The sequence below is a fragment of the Cyprinodon variegatus genome, unplaced genomic scaffold, assembly GCF_000732505.1.
Source record: "Cyprinodon variegatus isolate N-32 unplaced genomic scaffold, C_variegatus-1.0 Scaffold47, whole genome shotgun sequence".
Lineage (NCBI taxonomy): Eukaryota > Metazoa > Chordata > Actinopteri > Cyprinodontiformes > Cyprinodontidae > Cyprinodon > Cyprinodon variegatus.
The window spans coordinates 276,820-299,009 of NW_015150500.1; the positions used below are offsets into that span (position 1 = coordinate 276,820).

The following is a 22,190-nucleotide window of genomic DNA, read 5'->3' on the forward strand; positions in this document are numbered from 1 at the left end:
ATTATAGTCAAGTAAACTTGACTATACTATTGTTAAGTATATGAAATATAGTTTAGAATAAGTAAACTCTTAAGTGCACTGCCTGATTTTAAGTATGAAATTAGTGCACTTTTAGTATACTTAAATAAACTACTTTTTGCTAAGGGTTATTCCCCAATCTATAATTCTGTTTGAAAACAAACCAACCCAAATGAACCTGTACCTGACAACAGTGTGAAATGTACAATAATTGAGTTATATTTTATGGTTTTATATATTCATATCCTGTTATCTGTGTAATACTAGATGTAAGATGCAGGAATGTAAAGAAAATAATGTTATAAAGCAGACATTAACTGAGTTGAATAGTAATAAATCAAAAAATTGGTGCTGAAGGCATCCCTTGTTAGCTAGCTTGGTGTTATCTACAGAGACAATTGAATCAAAAAAATCAACAGTTTAAATCAAATTAGCATCTGATAACCATGTCGGTTCACTATTGTTCTCTTCACATAGAACAAGAGGTGAAAGCCCAGTTTAACAGCTTGTTAGGGCAGCTAGCACCTGGAGGGTAATTAGCAACCCCCAGCAACCCCCCAGCAGCCCCCCGCCTCTGACGGTCCAACGGCCCGATAGGAATGGGAGGGGTCACCCTGAGTAGGAGGGGGAAACTTTACTCTCTTTTGTTGTGCTGTTTATTTCAGAAAAAAGGGAGGAGAAACGAAGCTTGTTGAATATATATTGTTTTTTTTTCTATTTGAGAGCCAGGTTTGGGGGGTATGTGGGGGTCTCATGCGGATCGTTGACCATTTATGAGCTGAAAGTAGCGCCGGTCTTCCTCACATCTGCCGTCTGCAGAGAGTAAAGAGGGAAAAAAAGGAGGAAAAGCAGATTTGCATAGAGCAGGGAGAGGAACACCACGATGTCACTGGCGTTAGAGGAAGCCTGTTAGTTTGAACAAGAGGGGAAACCGCTTCTCCTTGTGTGTTTGAAAAGGTGGGCTTTTTTCAGTTTATTTCTGCCTCGCAGATTCGACTGTCAAGAAGTTCCAGCAGGAGAATAAGCAGGAGAGTCGGTGAGTATTTCCCCTTCTTTAAATCTTTAGATTGTGTTTGGATAACTTCACGCCTCGAACAGCAGCTTTGGATCAACATGGATGAGTTTTTTTAGCTGCTCGGTGAATAAACTTTACAGCTGAGAACAAGCAGCCTGACCGCTTGTCTTTCTGCTGCGTTATTCCACTTCTTCTCTTTTAGGGACAAAGACACCAATAAAGGCGGCATTCATGCTAAAGCAGGCGTTCATTCCACAGTCCCACAGAAATGCGTCTTAATTAGTTCTGGCTAGAAATGCTCTATTTGGGAGAATCCAAACTGAGGACAAGACATAAATAACTATAAGTTTCTTTGAATTGAGCCTCAGTATGGTCCCCTCCCCAACATGTTGCTGCACACTGCTTCTAAGCTGGCTGAAAATGCCATGTAGTGAACCAGATGGTTATCCCAAAGCTGGAGCAGTATTGTAATAGTTTTTCTATAATTGTTTAAAGGCCTGTTTTTAGTAATCTTAAATTTAGAAAAGTTTTTTTAAGCCCTTACTGTGATATAAAAGTTTATTTATTTATTCAGTACAAGGATGCTTTACAAAGAATAAGATAGAAGGAACATAGAAGCAGAATAAAAGCAAGTAAAGATGAGAGCATTGTAAAAGCAAATAGTAAAGCAAAATATCAAAAGCTTCAACTAATGACACCTGAGTTAACAGTTTAACTTCAACAGCCAAAGACACTTCTAAAAAGAAAAAAAAAAAGCGTTTTAACTTTGACTCAGAAGAACTCAGGGTTTCAGCACTTTTAGTCTTCTGGGAGTTTGTTCCAGATAAGTGGAGCATAGGAACAAAATGCTGCTTTTCCATGTTTAGCAGAGGTGTCAAGTTACAAAGTACAAACACTTTGTTACCTTAAGTAGACATTTTGGCATATCTATATTTACTGGAGTAATTATTCTTTAGACAGCTTTTTACTTCTACTCCTTACATTTTTGTTTTGCAATTATCTCTTCTTTCTACCCCTTATATTTTGAAAACAGACTCGTTAGTTTTAATTTAAGCTCATTTTTGGTATAAAAAAGAAATCAAAACCATCAATTTGTTTCATCCAAACAAGGAATTTCTTTGTGGTTGGGCTCTACTGCACAAACATGTTGTTCCCCACATACCAAAATCAATCGTTTTTCAACGATGCAAACTTAAATTTGACAGTTGAAATTAGTTATAAAACTCAGAAACTTAAGTATAAAGAAGTTATTATCCAGAATTGTGGAAAAATGTTCCTTTGATAGTGCAGAGGGGTTAAAGCATCTCTCCTTATCTGCCCTCCTTAAGTATCTCTTGTAGACGTTGATACTCTTAACATTTAGAAAAGTTTTTTTAAATGGCAGAATTTCTATTTCTACCTGACTAAAAAACATTGATACTTTTGAGACCTCTGATGTTTAGTTCTGTGGGTGTGAAAAGTAAGCTTCAACTAGAAGCTTTTAAACTAGATGCCAGAGAACGTGCCTGAGTCAACCGTTTCAAAATCAAAATGACTAATTACGGAACTATCTAGACCTAATGCTGCAAACACTGCCGGCTAAAAGATGGCTCGTTTATTTTCTTGCACTGAATTCACTTTCTATATGTGAAAAAAATATATACAAGCAGTATTTATCTTAGAAGCTACAGGAGCATCCTCATCATCTTTACTAGAATAAAGCTGTATTGTTAAGGACTGAACCAGGCATTCATATACATATATATAGTCCTGGTTTGTTATGCCGAATTAAGACATTTGTGTTGAATTTTTCTATAAATTGGAGCTTTGCTCTGAGAAATGACACCACCCGTGTGGCGCTGGTTCTACTTAGGAGTTGAAAACAAGTAGGATTTGCTGGTTGTTTTGAATAGGTTGAAAGTTACGGCGGAATTACTCTCCTCTGACGTTGCACCACTGGGAAAACAAAAATCAGCACATAACCTGGCAAGCCCGATTGATAATGTGCAGCATTGGGGTTAATTTCTACAGATTAATAATCTGGGACTGATCCCATTGAAGCTGTCCAACAAAAGGAGGGAAGTTAAGCAGAACTGATTAGGCGAAGCATGCCTACTTTCCACCTACCAAAGTTTTGGTTTTAGCCAATCACCTTTAAAAAAATGAAATAGCAGCAGATGCCATGAGAAAAACCACAACAACTCAAGCTCTTACTCTCCTGCTTTCCAACAATGAAAGCATGAATTCTTTAAAACCAGATGTGATAACAGCAGCTAGGTGTGCACCCTCCCTGCACTGCCATGTTATTTTAGTTTGGCTTGTGGCAGCTCTTGCTTTTATCACATCTATTGGTCCCACCCTAAACCATGATATGGAGCGACGTGATTGGTCGACATGTTTTGGATTAGTGTTGAACGTTTTTAGCTGGATTGAAGATGGATTCTTGTGTTTGTGAAATTCCACAAGAATTCAACTTATATCTTTTTAATCACTATAATCCTGTGAGAATATCATACAGACATTCTTGATAACATACATACCATGATTTTTTTTAACCTCCTTTGTGAAACATTTACAATATCAACTTATGGCCCCTGTAGCTTTCAGAAAGCCACACCCTGACTTGTAGTCACCTACTTAACATATATGCTGCCTGTTGCTTGATAATGCAGTTTTATTGGAGTGTTATCAAAAGAAGTGGCGTTCACACCACTGATTCCAGAGATTGAAGGGGAGTCACTCTCTTGCAGCCAGCTGTGTCTCACTGAAATGATCTATAATCATAAGAAAGTTATGAAGGGAACTAATAGTTTTCCACTGTAAACTTGATACCAGAAGATCCATAAAGTTAGATAAGAGGAAGTAAATTAAAAAACGTTATAGTTTCCACTTAATAGACAACACAAGCCGTGGCTTGTTGGAAGCATTGCATAATGAGTTAAATCAAAGTTTTTATAAGTAACTGCATAATAAAGTCTCTCTTACGTCAGCGGATGATGTATGTTCTAGTGTTTCTCCCTGGGGCATTTCTGAATAATCAGTGGTTATATTTCAGGTTTGTCCTCCAACAGCTCCTATAATCATATTCAGATCCCCGCTGTCAGACTCTCAGCAACATATGGACATGGCCTGCTGAAGCCTCCTCTTCACCGCAGACCTTAATAGAGCGTTATGGGACGGCCCCTCCTTACCCCACACACTGTGCACCCCACCCATAGATTTTGAATTACAGCTCTGACTCGAAGCAGCTCAGTCTGGAGATGGAAATCATTGTGTTAATGAGCATGTGCAGTATATGGCACATAAACATGCATCAAGCAACAGCAGAGTCTGTCATCCTGGACCTGCCCCCCCCCCCCCCCCTGCTGATCTAATAGAAGCCCTGTGAAGCCCAAGTTTTTCCAGTCTTGTTTCACTGTCAGTGATTCCGTTACGCTTTCTAACAATGAGGAGAAGGAAAGGTTAATCAGAATGTATTATGCAGTTTGGTTTTCCTACTACTGATTATTAGCCTAATAAAATAGCCCTACCCACCAGGGGCCAAATCAATGATCAATGCCCCAGGCCCTAGAACTGGCGGGCCAATCACAACGCAGAGATGTATTTTGTATATATGGATGCAAAGCGGGCAGGGTTTTGAGGATGTGACGACAAAGCTGCGCGACGCTGGAGAAAGCACAACAAGGAATTCACCGATTTAATGCGTGATTAAAAAAACAATTTCCGAAGTTGAGAGCACCGCGGCAACCAGCGGACCTCCAAGGCTAACGGCAGCCAGGGCTAACCGCAGCCCATCTGCAGCGGCCCTCTCTTGGCATAGTCGTGTGTGAAGGACCGCTGACTCTGATGCCGATTTTTGGCTCAGCTTTGGAATCAGTTTTGGAAGGATTAGACTTGAGGTTTTCGTTGAAACGTGAGCAGCAAGAGGCTCTACGCTAATTCATTTTTAAGAAGGACGTATTCGCCATCGCCGGGCTGTATGTTTACACTCCCTCCACAAACTTTCTGTCGAGCTCACTACGTCAAAGTCAGTTGCGCTCATTGGTCAGAGCGTTGGCCAATAGGCACAGACAGCGGTTTGAGAGACAACAGGTTGTTCTCATCAACAATCTTCCGATGTCTCATTCATTGGGGCCAGACTAAATTACACATTTAATCTCACATTTAGTCTGGTTTATCAGGCTAACTGATTATGGCTCTGATGACCGTTTTCCATCAGCCAACAATACATGAAGGATGATGAAACCAAACAAGAACCTCTCTTCACCTTCTTATGTTTTTTTTTGTTTTTTTTGCAATCACATAACCAAAGCAGACTATTGTAGCTATGCACGCACCCTCTACGTACCATCTGATTTTAAAACCTACCTACCATTCTAAAAGATGTTGAAATTTTTTTTATTTTTTGTTAATCTCAGTATTTCCATCTTGTGCACCACACATATTAAGACTTACTTGGTTAGACTCCTAGATAGACCAGATAATCAGAAATTTCCTACAAAAGGAAAATATAAATAATTAATTTTCAGGCTTCATAGGTTGTAAAAAATGCTAATCCATTTTGATTGGTTGTTAAAAATGGATCAAATTTGCTGTACACACTCAAATTATAATTTTTTTCTTCTCCACGGCACAGTGTTTTTAAAACACCAATGATTTTCTAAAAAACAATCTGAAATAAACTAATGGAACTACAGTATCTAAAGCTTACCACAGATCTTGTTTAAATCTTTAGCTATAGCGGAGAAGAGTAAATAGTTCCTAGAGCTGGAGTTTAACGGATCTGAACCATATCCTTGGGCTTCAGGTTTGTTTTGTAAACATTTCCAGGGATCGGCTTATTAGTAGCAGTTTTAGTATATTTAATTCAAGAGCTTTAAAAGTAAACACATGCTCGGATCTTGCAAGCATTCCCTCAGTGTCTTATTTATTTTTAGGTGTGTGTTTAGGTTTCAGCAGCTAGGAAGTGTGACAGACGATAGGCAAATGTGAGTTAGCCGATAAATGGACCTGAGAATGGGGGTTAGAAAGCAGGGCCTAATTGGTTTAAGTTAATTATTTGACAGTAATTATTAGTCACACCTCTAGGTTGGAGTTTTCAGTGTAAACAAACTTTAAAGGCGTTTTTTTCAGTCTGTTGATGCAGGCAAAAGTTACAGTCAGTGATGTGTGCAAAGTTTCAGTCGAAGCCATAAACATTTGAAAGCTGGGAAACAATAGTTTTCCAGATCAGCTGGGAAAACAGATTAAAGGCTTATTTTTATAGGTGGGCTGCTTGTTTTTTCCCCTATGCTGTTGATCTTAGGTCTCAGATCAAATAGTTAATTTTAATAGCTAGGTTCAGATATGGTTTTAATTCTCAGTCACCTGTTGATGTGTCTCCTTTGGGAATTTTACTGCCCAGCTTTGGTAGTGAAACTCTTTGATGGATTTTCTACCCTCCTTGTTACAAACACAGGACTGAGTTCCTGCTGAAGCATGATGTTCCACTTCCTCATTTGGTCCTGTGCTTCCTGCCATGGAGCGACAGGAAACTCTGTATTTGATGTCTCGCTCAAAATGGTTTAGAGGTTTTGCAGACGCTGTTGTGATGATAGGCTGTGATGAAGATGCTAATGCCTAATGCATTACTGTTATTCACTCCTAATGGGTTGGTTGCTGTTCTGCTTTTAAGGTGGACTGATTTACAGCCGCATGTGTTAGCCCCTGGGTGGATCTTTAAAGCAAGCTTGTGAGACAGCAAAGCCATAACCCAGCAGGTTCTCCGGCTCCTCAGCTGGTCTTGGCTGTCATGTGAGTGGATCACTTGCAGAATCGCCGGCTGTGACCACATGAGACCACCCCCTGATTAAATACTCCCAAACTAACTATGTGGGGAACTTAAAACCAGCTTTGCACTCTCCCCAGCAGCTGAGGACTCTAACCTGCTCAGATCAGCACCTCCATGATGTTAAGCAGCTCCAGTTATTTATTCATAAATAGTTTGTACTTACTTACAAAAAACACCTAAGTTCACAAACAAGTCAAATAACATGAGAATGAGAATTCTGCTTTTCATTTCTCCTTATGATGAGTTTATATTGTTTATGATCCATTTTAAGATATGAAGTGCAGTTACCTGATCTTCAGTGTTTTATTTATGCATGAGGTAGATTTTTGTTTAAAGACCTAGAACAGCAGGATAAGACTTTTCCTTGTTTATTTCTGATTGCAGTTAAACTTATACTGCACGTTAAAACACTTCTACCACATACTAATTATTTCTGAGGCAAAATGCTCCGAAGCTTTCTGTCGCTTTAAGTTTCCTGCTGGTGAGAAAAAAACCTGGAGCCGATTCTGAAGCCTGTTCTGAAATTAAACCATATTGACAAAGCTGAAAACTTCTTTTCCAGCCCGTTTAGTCATGCTCTTTCCAGTACATGGAGACTGTTTAAACACATTTAGTTCATAAACTTTATTTTTTCTTTGAGAGGAAGATAATGTGATTGTTATTATGTTAAAGATTAATTTGTATGTCTTGAGCTCAGCTAGCAGAGAGGTTTGAAGCTAGAAGCTTAAGTGGTACTAAAACATAACCGGGTTGGTGCTCTAGCAGAGGAAAGAAGTGGAACCGGTTTGTTTCACTGGAAATTCTCATAAATCAAACTCAAACTAAAAATCGTGCAACAGCATATGTGATATATGGCCGTAGGAGTTCATCTTGCAACCCGTTTGAACCCAAGCTCCTTATGTGCCAGCCACCATATCCTCGGGTAAGACACTTCTCCTGCATTTCCTACTAATGGTGGTCAGAAGACCCAGTGGCTTCTGTCAGGAGCCCCAGGTGAGCTGTGTCTTCAAAGTAGCTCACCACCATCAGCTTGTGAGTATGTGGGTGAATGTAATGTAAAGCACCTTGGAGTCTACCATAGATTACATCTCTATAAACTGTAGGGCTTAATTTGTTTTTCTGCTTTCCATAGCATGATATAGCATAAGATTACATGACCTTTGTCTCTGTAAGGCCTTATCCACCCTCCTGGCTGCATAGAGACTGGGCTGAGCTTTATCTTTGTACTAAGTGGTCACTTTTAAAGTCAGAGATGACCCACAGGAAGCCTAAAGTTGGAATCCTGACTCAGGAAGTGTCCGAGCAGCTCCAACCTCAATTTTACCCCACATTAAAGCTTTAAAATGTCTATTAGCGCATTTGACAGTTGGTTTCACATTAAAAGTAGTGTTTTAGTCAGCATTAGCTGTGGGAAGTTATACTCTCCCATGTCTCTGTCTCAGGTTACCTCTCTTAATCACAGTGGTGTCTTATGTCGAGGCGGGCTTGGAAGTCAATGCTGCTGGAGGAGAATAGAGCCATTATGGAGGAAAACAAAGACTCTGAGGCCCATGCTGTGACCTCTAGTGGCACTCAGAGGAAACTATGCAGACAAAAAAGGAGACCACATAAAGATGCCTGGGAGCAGCAAGGACAACTGCTATGACCCGCGTTGATTGCTTCAATATAGATGCCTACTTTACAGATTCAGTAAGCTGCTGATTATCAGCAAATGGAAAATAAACTAGTGATCAGATCTATGCTTTTAATAGAAACTAGATCAAGATCCTTTGAAATTTTACATTCTAGCTAACATAGAAATGTTTATAAATACCACTTATGATCTCAGTTTATAATATGATTCAATGAATAAAACAGATTGAGTGAAATAAATGTTATTTATTTAATAATAAATGTCAAGAAAATCCCCTCCATGGGGAAGACACTTAACTCCTAAGATGTAATTATTTTGTATGCTGTGTAACTTTAGTTGTGCTTGATAAACAAATCTGAGATGAGAAACGTCACCTTAACAGAAAGGTTAGCTCTTTTTTTCCCCATCAGTCATGTTTTTCATATCAGGTGTCATATAGGACTGGATCAAATCCAGCCGGGTGAAAAGGTAAAAAAAAAAAAAAAGGAAAAGAAAAACTATCTAACGGATAGAATTTATTTTACCTTAGTCAATCTTTTCTCAATTCATTTCAGTCACATTTTGGTTTTACATAATTCATTTCCAATTTTGAACTTTCAGAAAACATGTTTCTTTTCATGAAGGTTAAAAGTTTGATATCAGCTCCTCTCAAACCAGTTTTCTTTTTTTATCTATAGAGATTCAGGGTTGCAGAGCCCTTTGCTCCCACATNCAATCACCTTTAAAAAAATGAAATAGCAGCAGACGCCATGAGAAAAACCACAACAACTCAAGCTCTTACTCTCCTGCTTTCCAACAATGAAATCATGAATTCTTTAAAACCAGATGTGATAACAGCAGCTAGGTGTGCACCCTGCCTGTGCTGCCATGTTATTTTAGTTTGGCTTGTGGCAGCTCTTGCTTTTATCACATCTATTGGTCCCACCCTAAACCATGATATGGAGCGACGTGATTGGTCGACATGTTTTGGATTAGTGTTGAACGTTTTTAGCTGGATTGAAGATGGATTCTTGTGTTTGTGAAATTCCACAAGAATTCAACTTATATCTTTTTAATCACTATAATCCTGTGAGAATATCATACAGACATTCTTGATAACATACATACCATGATTTTTTTTAACCTCCTTTGTGAAACATTTACAATATCAACTTATGGCCCCTGTAGCTTTCAGAAAGCCACACCCTGACTTGTAGTCACCTACTTAACATATATGCTGCCTGTTGCTTGATAATGCAGTTTTATTGGAGTGTTATCAAAAGAAGTGGCGTTCACACCACTGATTCCAGAGATTGAAGGGGAGTCACTCTCTTGCAGCCAGCTGTGTCTCACTGAAATGATCTATAATCATAAGAAAGTTATGAAGGGAACTAATAGTTTTCCACTGTAAACTTGATACCAGAAGATCCATAAAGTTAGATAAGAGGAAGTAAATTAAAAAACGTTATAGTTTCCACTTAATAGACAACACAAGCCGTGGCTTGTTGGAAGCATTGCATAATGAGTTAAATCAAAGTTTTTATAAGTAACTGCATAATAAAGTCTCTCTTACGTCAGCGGATGATGTATGTTCTAGTGTTTCTCCCTGGGGCATTTCTGAATAATCAGTGGTTATATTTCAGGTTTGTCCTCCAACAGCTCCTATAATCATATTCAGATCCCCGCTGTCAGACTCTCAGCAACATATGGACATGGCCTGCTGAAGCCTCCTCTTCACCGCAGACCTTAATAGAGCGTTATGGGACGGCCCCTCCTTACCCCACACACTGTGCACCCCACCCATAGATTTTGAATTACAGCTCTGACTCGAAGCAGCTCAGTCTGGAGATGGAAATCATTGTGTTAATGAGCATGTGCAGTATATGGCACATAAACATGCATCAAGCAACAGCAGAGTCTGTCATCCTGGACCTGCCCCCCCCCCCCCCCCTGCTGATCTAATAGAAGCCCTGTGAAGCCCAAGTTTTTCCAGTCTTGTTTCACTGTCAGTGATTCCGTTACGCTTTCTAACAATGAGGAGAAGGAAAGGTTAATCAGAATGTATTATGCAGTTTGGTTTTCCTACTACTGATTATTAGCCTAATAAAATAGCCCTACCCACCAGGGGCCAAATCAATGATCAATGCCCCAGGCCCTAGAACTGGCGGGCCAATCACAACGCAGAGATGTATTTTGTATATATGGATGCAAAGCGGGCAGGGTTTTGAGGATGTGACGACAAAGCTGCGCGACGCTGGAGAAAGCACAACAAGGAATTCACCGATTTAATGCGTGATTAAAAAAACAATTTCCGAAGTTGAGAGCACCGCGGCAACCAGCGGACCTCCAAGGCTAACGGCAGCCAGGGCTAACCGCAGCCCATCTGCAGCGGCCCTCTCTTGGCATAGTCGTGTGTGAAGGACCGCTGACTCTGATGCCGATTTTTGGCTCAGCTTTGGAATCAGTTTTGGAAGGATTAGACTTGAGGTTTTCGTTGAAACGTGAGCAGCAAGAGGCTCTACGCTCATTCATTTGTAGAAGGACGTATTCGCCATCGCCGGGCTGTATGTTTACACTCCCTCCACCAACTTTCTGTCGAGCTCACTACGTCAAAGTCAGTTGCGCTCATTGGTCAGAGCGTTGGCCAATAGGCACAGACAGCGGCTTGAGAGACAACAGGTTGTTCTCATCAACAATCTTCCGATGTCTCATTCATCGGGGCCAGACTAAATTACACATTTAATCTCACATTTAGTCTGGTTTATCAGGCTAACTGATTATGGCTCTGATGACCGTTTTCCATCAGCCAACAATACATGAAGGATGATGAAACCAAACAAGAACCTCTCTTCACCTTCTTATGTTTTTTTTTGTTTTTTTTGCAATCACATAACCAAAGCAGACTATTGTAGCTATGCACGCACCCTCTACGTACCATCTGATTTTAAAACCTACCTACCATTCTAAAAGATGTTGAAATTTTTTTTATTTTTTGTTAATCTCAGTATTTCCATCTTGTGCACCACACATATTAAGACTTACTTGGTTAGACTCCTAGATAGACCAGATAATCAGAAATTTCCTACAAAAGGAAAATATAAATAATTAATTTTCAGGCTTCATAGGTTGTAAAAAATGCTAATCCATTTTGATTGGTTGTTAAAAATGGATCAAATTTGCTGTACACACTCAAATTATAATTTTTTTCTTCTCCACGGCACAGTGTTTTTAAAACACCAATGATTTCCTAAAAAACAATCTGAAATAAACTAATGGAACTACAGTATCTAAAGCTTACCACAGATCTTGTTTAAATCTTTAGCTATAGCGGAGAAGAGTAAATAGTTCCTAGAGCTGGAGTTTAACGGATCTGAACCATATCCTTGGGCTTCAGGTTTGTTTTGTAAACATTTCCAGGGATCGGCTTATTAGTAGCAGTTTTAGTATATTTAATTCAAGAGCTTTAAAAGTAAACACATGCTCGGATCTTGCAAGCATTCCCTCAGTGTCTTATTTATTTTTAGGTGTGTGTTTAGGTTTCAGCAGCTAGGAAGTGTGACAGACGATAGGCAAATGTGAGTTAGCCGATAAATGGACCTGAGAATGGGGGTTAGAAAGCAGGGCCTAATTGGTTTAAGTTAATTATTTGACAGTAATTATTAGTCACACCTCTAGGTTGGAGTTTTCAGTGTAAACAAACTTTAAAGGCGTTTTTTTCAGTCTGTTGATGCAGGCAAAAGTTACAGTCAGTGATGTGTGCAAAGTTTCAGTCGAAGCCATAAACATTTGAAAGCTGGGAAACAATAGTTTTCCAGATCAGCTGGGAAAACAGATTAAAGGCTTATTTTTATAGGTGGGCTGCTTGTTTTTTCCCCTATGCTGTTGATCTTAGGTCTCAGATCAAATAGTTAATTTTAATAGCTAGGTTCAGATATGGTTTTAATTCTCAGTCACCTGTTGATGTGTCTCCTTTGGGAATTTTACTGCCCAGCTTTGGTAGTGAAACTCTTTGATGGATTTTCTGCCCTCCTTGTTACAAACACAGGACTGAGTTCCTGCTGAAGCATGATGTTCCACTTCCTCATTTGGTCCTGTGCTTCCTGCCATGGAGCGACAGGAAACTCTGTATTTGATGTCTCGCTCAAAATGGTTTAGAGGTTTTGCAGACGCTATTGTGATGATAGGCTGTGATGAAGATGCTAATGCCTAATGCATTACTGTTATTCACTCCTAATGGGTTGGTTGCTGTTCTGCTTTTAAGGTGGACTGATTTACAGCCGCATGTGTTAGCCCCTGGGTGGATCTTTAAAGCAAGCTTGTGAGACAGCAAAGCTATAACCCAGCAGGTTCTCCGGCTCCTCAGCTGGTCTTGGCTGTCATGTGAGTGGATCACTTGCAGAATCGCCGGCTGTGACCACATGAGACCACCCCCTGATTAAATACTCCCAAACTAACTATGTGGGGAACTTAAAACCAGCTTTGCACTCTCCCCAGCAGCTGAGGACTCTAACCTGCTCAGATCAGCACCTCCATGATGTTAAGCAGCTCCAGTTATTTATTCATAAATAGTTTGTACTTACTTACAAAAAACACCTAAGTTCACAAACAAGTCAAATAACATGAGAATGAGAATTCTGCTTTTCATTTCTCCTTATGATGAGTTTATATTGTTTATGATCCATTTTAAGATATGAAGTGCAGTTACCTGATCTTCAGTGTTTTATTTATGCATGAGGTAGATTTTTGTTTAAAGACCTAGAACAGCAGGATAAGACTTTTCCTTGTTTATTTCTGATTGCAGTTAAACTTATACTGCACGTTAAAACACTTCTACCACATACTAATTATTTCTGAGGCAAAATGCTCCGAAGCTTTCTGTCGCTTTAAGTTTCCTGCTGGTGAGAAAAAAACCTGGAGCCGATTCTGAAGCCTGTTCTGAAATTAAACCATATTGACAAAGCTGAAAACTTCTTTTCCAGCCCGTTTAGTCATGCTCTTTCCAGTACATGGAGACTGTTTAAACACATTTAGTTCATAAACTTTATTTTGTCTTTGAGAGGAAGATAATGTGATTGTTATTATGTTAAAGATTAATTTGTATGTCTTGAGCTCAGCTAGCAGAGAGGTTTGAAGCTAGAAGCTTAAGTGGTACTAAAACATAACCGGGTTGGTGCTCTAGCAGAGGAAAGAAGTGGAACCGGTTTGTTTCACTGGAAATTCTCATAAATCAAACTCAAACTAAAAATCGTGCAACAGCATATGTGATATATGGCCGTAGGAGTTCATCTTGCAACCCGTTTGAACCCAAGCTCCTTATGTGCCAGCCACCATATCCTCGGGTAAGACACTTCTCCTGCATTTCCTACTAATGGTGGTCAGAAGACCCAGTGGCCTCTGTCAGGAGCCACAGGTCAGCTGTGTCTTCAAAGTAGCTCACCACCATCAGCTTGTGAGTATGTGGGTGAAGGTAATGTAAAGCACCTTGGAGTCTACCATAGATTACATCTCTATAAACTGTAGGGCTTAATTTGTTTTTATGCTTCCCAAAGCATTAAATAGCATAAGATTACATGACCTTTGTCTCTGTAAGGCCTTATCCACCCTCCTGGCTGCATAGAGACTGGGCTGAGCTTTATCTTTGTACTAAGTGGTCACTTTTAAAGTCAGAGATGACCCACAGGAAGCCTAAAGTTGGAATCCTGACTCAGGAAGTGTCCGAGCAGCTCCTACCTCAATTTTACCCCACATTAAAGCTTTAAAATGTCTATTAGCGCATTTGACAGTTGGTTTCACATTAAAAGTAGTGTTTTAGTCAGCATTAGCTGTGAGAAGTTATACTCTCCCATGTCTCTGTCTCAGGTTACCTCTCTTAATCACAGTGGTGTCTTATGTCGAGGCGGGCTTGGAAGTCAATGCTGCTGGAGGAGAATAGAGCCATTATGGAGGAAAACAAAGACTCTGAGGCCCATGCTGTGACCTCTAGTGGCACTCAGAGGAAACTATGCAGACAAAAAAGGAGACCACATAAAGATGCCTGGGAGCAGCAAGGACAACTGCTATGACCCGCGTTGATTGCTTCAATATAGATGCCTACTTTACAGATTCAGTAAGCTGCTGATTATCAGCAAATGGAAAATAAACTAGTGATCAGATCTATGCTTTTAATAGAAACTAGATCAAGTTCCTTTAAAATTTGACATTCATTTTACATTCTAGCTAACATAGAAATGTTTATAAATACCACTTATGATCTCAGTTTATAATATGATTCAATGAATAAAACAGATTGAGTGAAATAAATGTTATTTATTTAATAATAAATGTCAAGAAAATCCCCTCCATGGGGAAGATACTTAACTCCTAAGATGTAATTATTTTGTATGCTGTGTAACTTTAGTTGTGCTTGATAAACAAATCTGAGATGAGAAACGTCACCTTAACAGAAAGGTTAGCTCTTTTTTTCCCCATCAGTCATGTTTTTCATATCAGGTGTCATATAGGACTGGATCAAATCCAGCCGGGTGAAAAGGTAAAAAAAAAAAAAAAGGAAAAGAAAAACTATCTAACGGATAGAATTTATTTTACCTTAGTCAATCTTTTCTCAATTCATTTCAGTCACATTTTGGTTTTACATAATTCATTTCTAATTTTGAACTTTCAGAAAACATGTTTCTTTTCATGAAGATTAAAAGTTTGATATCAGCTTTCTTTTTTCTTTTTTTCTTTCTTTTTCTTATCTCTAGAGATTTTTTTATCTCTAGAGATTCAGGGTTGCAGAGCCCTTTGCTCCCACATGAACAGTCACATATCACATCTGTTAGAAAATGAAAGTTTCTTTTCAATTTCCTGAAATGTGTTCGACTCCAACCATCACAAATCCTCTAATCTTGATTTAAAAGTCCTAACTGTTTTTTTGTTTTTCTCTTTGCATTTCCTCAATAATAAAATCTTTTTTTTATTATGAAACTTGCACAATACATTTTAAATGGTTAACTATGCGTCTATAAGTGTTTCCTTCCAGTTTTTTTTTTGTAAATGCATGTAATTAGTTCCCTTTTTGCCTTCAAAGCTGAATTGCAATAACAGATAAAGGCTGGAGAGAGTAGGTAGAGTTTGACTGAGAAGGAGAGGAGAACTTTCCACTGTTCTCATTTTTTCCTAGTAAAGTCATTCCTGGGCAGGACACGCAAATTACATGGGCTGGTGTCTCTAAACATGTCAAAAGCAATTGCGGCCTCTTTCTGCAAAAAATAAAATAAAATCATGTTTATGTTGGAAAAGGTTTGAAGTAAGAATAAACCAGTGTTATAAAGGACAAATACGACTGAAGCTGGATGTTATTACGCCCAAAAGACAAAAGTGACTGTTCCTGAGTGTTTGTCTGAGGCGGACAACGGGAATAAGTTGTAATCTGATCCCAGCTGCGGTGAGCTCATACAGCCGGCCTGCCAGCAGCCTCGGAGATGAGGAGCAGTCCACCCATATGCCTCCAGCCATGGATCCCTGTAGGCCTGACGGCTTAAATGTCATATAATTTTCCAAGACAAATAGAGGGTGGATGGCCTCTGAAGCAGAAATCATAACGAAAAAGGGCAAAGTTTTGGGAAAATGTAAAAGAGTAAGTTAATAGTGTGAATTGTTTTTTAAAATAGGAGTTGTCTTTATAATTCAAGATTGAAAATGTAGTATGTCATTAACATTAACAACAAAAAAACAATCACAGACCTGACTTAGCTTATCCGCTGAGTTTTTCAAATAATTGTTAATAGCACCTTTGCTTTATCTGTGACGGCTCTGATAGACAGAGCAGCAGTAGATTGGAAAGAGGAGAAGGTCTACAGATGTTTAAAGCAAGGAGGAGTTATAAAAAAAAAAATAATAATATGAACATTTCAGGAAGCTCTAAATAAACAGTCATGCAACATTTCTTCCATTGTGGTTTCGCTCTCAAATTTCACTTTCGGGATTATAAGCAAAGTGCTGTACCTCACCCTGGACACACCATTTCAAAAGGGAAACACAGCAGTGGCAGAATCATGCTCAGTATTTTTTGTTTGTTTGTTTTTTGTTTTTGTTTTTTTTGTAGTGTTGTGCTGGTGCCATTTTTTGGCCCCGATACCCAATACCTGGCTGTGCAGTATCGGCCGATACCATCTGTTTGAAGTTGGTGTGTATGTGTATGTGTGTGTATATATGAAGAACTGCATACTACTTGGATGTAAAATAATTGCCATCATGGCTTTGTCAAGCTGCTGCCTACCTTTGTGTTGCAGGAAAAAGACTAATACAAAGTGAATCCAGTAGAACTTTTTATTGCCTAGCTGAAATGGGTGACAATAGTTGAATAAACTTTTAGCTCCCAAAATGGTATCGGTTCCCTGTTTGTCAGAACTTGCCGATACCGATACCACCATTTTAGTGCTGGATCGGGGCCCTGGCTGATACTGATATTGGTATCAGTGCAACACTAGTTTTTTCTATTGGGGGTGTTCTGGAAGATGTACTGCTTGGAAATATTCTTTAGGTTGACTTTAAAGCAGCGCAACCCGAGTATTAGCCTAGCTTTAGGTTTTTCACTGACATCTTTCTCTTCTTTTACAGTTGCAGATCCTGCACAGATGGACTTGAGATAACAGCTGAATTTTAGCCTCCTCCTGAACTTCAGCTGGCCTCGAGGCCTCCAACGTTCAACCGAAATGAGTGATCCCACCACAATGAGTCCTGGAGGCGGGGGGGCAGGCGTAGCCAATGTCGACATCTGTAGTTTGGAAATCGAGAGACAGTATGATATAATCCCTACAGTCATCTGCTCGATGTGCTGCCTTTTTGGTATCATCTACTGTTTCTTTGGTGAGAAGTCAGACTCTATGTAGTTCTATCTATGCATTAGCTTTAGCTGCTCTGCTCATTCAAGCTCCCTCCTTTTCTTTTTTGTGTGTGCGTCCTTCTTCAGGTTACCGCTGTTTCAAAGCTGTCATGTTCCTGTCTGGTCTCATGTTTGGCTCGGTTATCATCTTCCTGCTGTGCCACAAGGAGCACATCCTGGACACCCAGCTGAGCGTGGAGGCTAGCGCAGGCATCGGCCTGGGCATCGGCCTCCTGTGCGGCCTGGTCACCATGCTGGTGCGAAGCGTCGGCCTCTTCATGACGGGCCTGCTGTTGGGACTCCTGCTGGCTCTTGCTGGCCTGCTGGTCGCTCACCAGTTCTACACTCTTAACACGGTGTGGGTGCCTCTGGGCGCCCTCCTGGGGACAGGCATGGTGTTTGCCGTCCTGACCCTGCAGTGGCAGAAGATCTTCACAATACTGTCCACGGCTGTGTTTGGCGCTGCTATCATGACCGTGTGTGCTGATTACTTTGTGGAGATGCTGGTTCTAGCTAATCACGTCTATGACTGCTTACGCCTCATACCAGGGCCAGCCCTCTGCTGGTACAGCTGGGTCATCCTGGGCATCTGGCCTGCACTCAGCATCATAGGAGTACTGATCCAGTGGAAACTGACAGATGACAGCTTTTCACACACAGAGGGTAAGGATAAAACACAGTAATCTTATATAACATCACATGGATCCTTGTCACATAGTTTTATTTCTAAAGGTTCCACTTCTATTAACAAAAAAAAAATGTAATTAATTTATAGATCGCTCAAAGCTTTTCTTTATAACTGATTTAAGTGAAAATAAGGTAATCGCCAACTAGTAAAGTGCTCACATCTCAGGGGTTTGTTGTGATACCCCTGTATACAGTGTGGTGCTACTCATGGTTGACTTATTACCAACCTGGAGCTGTTTATGTCGGATTTGGACTCAAATTAGGGCAGAGAAATAAATCAATATCAACATATATCACAATAGACACCGTATCAATATTGATAGAAAATATATTTCATTTGAAATGATAATCGTACTGAACTCAGATCCAGAGCCACATGGTATTCTGTGGGATATTGGCAAAGGAAAGGATGTAGCTTCTCATGTCCTAACCAAGCATGATTGTTGTTACGGCTGACCTAAAGGTTAAAATAGGGTTACAGTTATAGTTTAAATTCAGGCTTTTTCCTGCCTGGTCTTTCAGTGAGATAGACTGATACATCGGCCGACCAATATTTTTGACCGCTATTAGTGTTTTTTTTCTAGTATCGTTATCGGCCAATAACAGCATTTGTTCACAGATTTATTACTATATTTAGCAGCCTTAAGATCACATAAAAAGCATTGCCGTTTCATCCATTCACTATCCATTGTTAAAGAGACATTACGTAAGTTTTTACTGGAAAACATCTTTAATGTCTTTTTATCTGACCCTTAATGATTAAAACATAATTTGATGAACAGACTTACACCTCAGGAGTTCAGCACCAATGGCTCAATAAGCCTGCAGCCTATTTTCCTTCATTTACCTGGGGTCAGAAGTTCCCGTGCTGTTCGGGATGTGACATCCGGCGCGACTATGTTAAATGGGTCTGACTTAGCAAACAATTGAAGCGTTAGATTCAAGATAAATGTTGTGGATACCAACATCCAGCCCAACGCCGGTTTAGATGAGAAAAGTAAAAAAAGAACATTTTTAAATACGATAACGAGTAGAGGAGTGCAGTTTTGTGTTTTGGTCCACATGTTGCATTATCATTAGATAACTCTGTATTGCTTTTTAACATTTTTTGTTTGATTTGTGAATATTTTTTTTTATTTTAAATTCAGACCTGTGTGACATTTGTTATAATGGTGTCATTTTTATCAAGAAATGCAACATTGGCACCAAGAATCATCCTAGCACACATAGGGGATGGGTTAGACTGATTTCAAAATAATTGGCAATGGCCTTAAAAAACCTTTATTAGTTTATCTCTAGTCCTTTTGTCATTTAGTCAACTTTGTAAAACTTTTACATTATACACTTTACTGTTACAGCAGAACATTATATACTTTTTTCTGGCTATTTTTGTTGCACAGTTGGACTTAAGTATCTTGTAATCTGAAAAAATATAGAATACATCTAATTTTCTATTCAGTTTATTGATATGCTGTTTATAAAGGTGAATTTTAAAACAGTGGAATCTTATGAAAAAACACTTTTTTATGTGCAGAAGTAGCTCTACAATGGAAATCAGCACTTTTATTATACCAGATTCCTTTTTTTTTTTTTGTAAAAAGTCTTTTTAGAACGTTTTGGACACTTTTAGCAGATCTGTGCCAAAATGAAAGGTCTGCCTGCCTCACTATCCACTAAAACCCCTGTGAACAAATATGCTTGAGCCGATCCACTCCAGATTTGCTGCTGTCATTGTCAAGGTGTGGTTCTATACATTTTGAGGCTTCCTTCAGAGTTTCAAATGGGGTTTCATTGTGTTTTACTGTTTGTTTAAAAAAAAAAATGGTCAGATTTGAAAATTGTAGTTTATTGCTTTGATACTGCTTTGATCAATCAGAAATCATGACACTTTAAATAGTGGTTCTATTTAAAAAAAAAAAAAAATGATTTATGACTTTGGATCATAGAAATACATATATTGTTTGACATTTCCACTATATAACTTTGGACATTTGATTTAATCAGATATGTTATTTCAGGCAGAAATTGTCCTTAAAGCCCTCTGGGGTTAAGCAATGTAAATCAGACTGTGGCTATGCTTGAATTGAATTTATATCAATAACCATTAACTTGTAGCTCAAAACCTTAATTGGAAATATCTTAATGGAGACAGAATACTTTTTGGCTAAGCTCACAAGGGCTCCAGTGGAAATAAGAGAAACTTTGTACTAGAGAGCCTGAGGGTAAAGCCCATTTAATACCCAAGAACATGAAGCTGTTTTTTTCCATTACAGGATAAATGATCTTTAGTGTGGAGGATAAGATCATATGACTTATAGCCATTCAAAATGGAGAAACCCTCAAGTGATCAAAGGAATTAACATAAATCACCCCAAAGCAAAAATAACAAGGAAATTATAAAGCAAAAGTTTACTTGTGTTTTGTTGAGCTCAAACTGAAAGTATCTGTATAATTGTCATGTTGGTGTTTAGCAAACATGAGTGGTTTCTAAAGGCTGGTTTCAAATTGCTCTTGCAGTTGTCATCAGCCGGAGACAGAAGCGGGTGCAGCTGATGCGGATTCGAGAGAAGGACGCCAAGAAGCGACAGCAGGCAGGTGGGCAGGAAGGCACATACCGTCGTAAACCCACCCCAGTGAAACGTTACGCTGGGGATCTACTGGCACCGGTCAGTGTCTCCCAACAAGGCGTGTGCTGTAGTGACTTTAAAAAAAAAAAAATCCTCATTGGTTCAGTTTGCGATTCTGAAAAGAAGTCTTCATGCGAGGGAAATGTTTTCTACCTGGTAACCACTTATTTTTACATAACTCATCTATTTTTGTGTCTATCCTCTGTTCAGAGCTACCTACAAAGTCTGCGGGACCGGCAGATGGGAACAGGTACTTCCCTTAGCAGCCTTGGCACCACAAACCAGACCATGATGGACATGGACTGCGAGACCGGCTCCATGGTTCCCCTCACAGCCACAACTCCGGTCGTCAGGGTCTGAGCGAGTCAGAGACGAGGCAGGACTTCCTGCTTCCCGAGGGAAGGTATCATTAGCAGGAAGTTTCCCTTGGTTAACGTAGAGCAGAACGTGTCAACCTAGAGTTTCATAGCTGTGAAGTAGATCCGGTAGTGAGGATGTATGTGTGTGTGTATGTCTTAAAAGAAAATGCCACTGATTGCTTGAACAAGCGTCAAACTTTGATTTGATGTTCTTAAAACCACTATCACCACTGTGTGTTTGTCAGAGCTGCAATAGAAAACAGACACTAACAGAAAAAAAGTTTTTCATTTCTATTTGTGTGTATTTAATGTAAAGCAGGAAGCCTCAGAAACAAATGTGTCTGCATTTAGTTCCTGTTCTTCAGAAGTTAGTCATTACCGTGAAGAGCTTAGTATTACGTGCCTTACATTCTAGTTGATGAAGAAACAAGTTGGATTTTGTGTTTCTTTTTATTTTGTAGAAATGCAATCCGGCTTTTTTTCCGTCATTATCACTTTGAGGTTCGATTGGGGTGAGTTTTATCTATAAAGGAAAATGAAACTGTGCTGCAGGTTCCCTAACAGGGGTTCTAGTTTTGAATTAAATGGAAAATGAAGAAGATACCAGAATATCCTTATTTCTACATCTCACCTCTGCAGCACAGTATCCGTCCTGTGGATCACAGATTAGAGCTGATTAAGGGAAATAATAGAAATACAGGCAGTTGACTGGAGCTTCACTAATTCAGTGCTAAAAATGTATTAGCGTGATCATCTGCATTAAATCGCTGCATAAACATCTTGTTTCCACGAAGCTGGAAAGGGTCAGGGTTCTTAGTTTTAATGCATGTGATAAATCTGAGTGAAAAAAAATCTTGTCTGTAATTTAATCTGCTGATTGGAGATTAGAGAGGGAAAATAAGCTGATTTCTGATCTCTTGTCAATGGATTGGTTCATCTGTTTTTATACGGATCGTGGATGAAAGCAAGATATGATGTGAATTCTTGGCAACTGAAAATGTGGAGCAGTACACGAAAGATTTTCTTGACAGTTTTTCGTTGGACCTTTAAGGACCTGCTGCAGCACATTTGGATTTTTACACCATAAAACTGGTCTGAAGAACTTATGCTGATGTTTTGTTAAACATAATTTATGTGATGGCCTTCTATCAGTGTTTTTTTTTTTTTAAAAGACAAAACCCAGCATGTTTGTCATTT

At 39.3% G+C, this 22,190-nt stretch overlaps 1 protein-coding gene across 2 annotated transcripts; it reads left to right on the forward strand.

Annotated features, from left to right (window-relative positions):
* The first annotated feature begins 649 nt into the window (after positions 1-649).
* LOC107082125 (transmembrane protein 198-like) lies at positions 650-22,151 on the forward strand. 2 transcript variants are annotated; one of them, XM_015370636.1, is made up of 5 exons: positions 650-1,054; positions 17,056-17,304; positions 17,408-17,983; positions 20,525-20,673; positions 20,845-22,151. In XM_015370636.1, exons 2-5 carry the CDS (start codon positions 17,151-17,153, stop codon positions 20,992-20,994), a joined length of 1,029 nt encoding a protein of 342 aa, XP_015226122.1. In that variant the 5' UTR covers positions 650-1,054; positions 17,056-17,150; the 3' UTR covers positions 20,995-22,151. The 2 variants fall into 2 exon arrangements, with proteins under 2 accessions (XP_015226122.1, XP_015226123.1); XM_015370637.1 differs by having other exon boundaries at positions 651-1,054; positions 20,525-20,602.
* Positions 22,152-22,190: the final 39 nt, after the last annotated feature.

Coding starts and splice junctions, on each gene's coding strand:
- LOC107082125 (XM_015370636.1), top strand. CDS start 17,151: ATGAGTGATCCCACCACAATGAGTCCTGGAGGCGGGGGGGCAGGCGTA. Junction 17,305..17,407: donor TATCATCTACTGTTTCTTTG/GTGAGAAGTCAG, acceptor GTCCTTCTTCAG/GTTACCGCTGTTTCAAAGCT. Junction 17,984..20,524: donor CAGCTTTTCACACACAGAGG/GTAAGGATAAAA, acceptor TTGCTCTTGCAG/TTGTCATCAGCCGGAGACAG.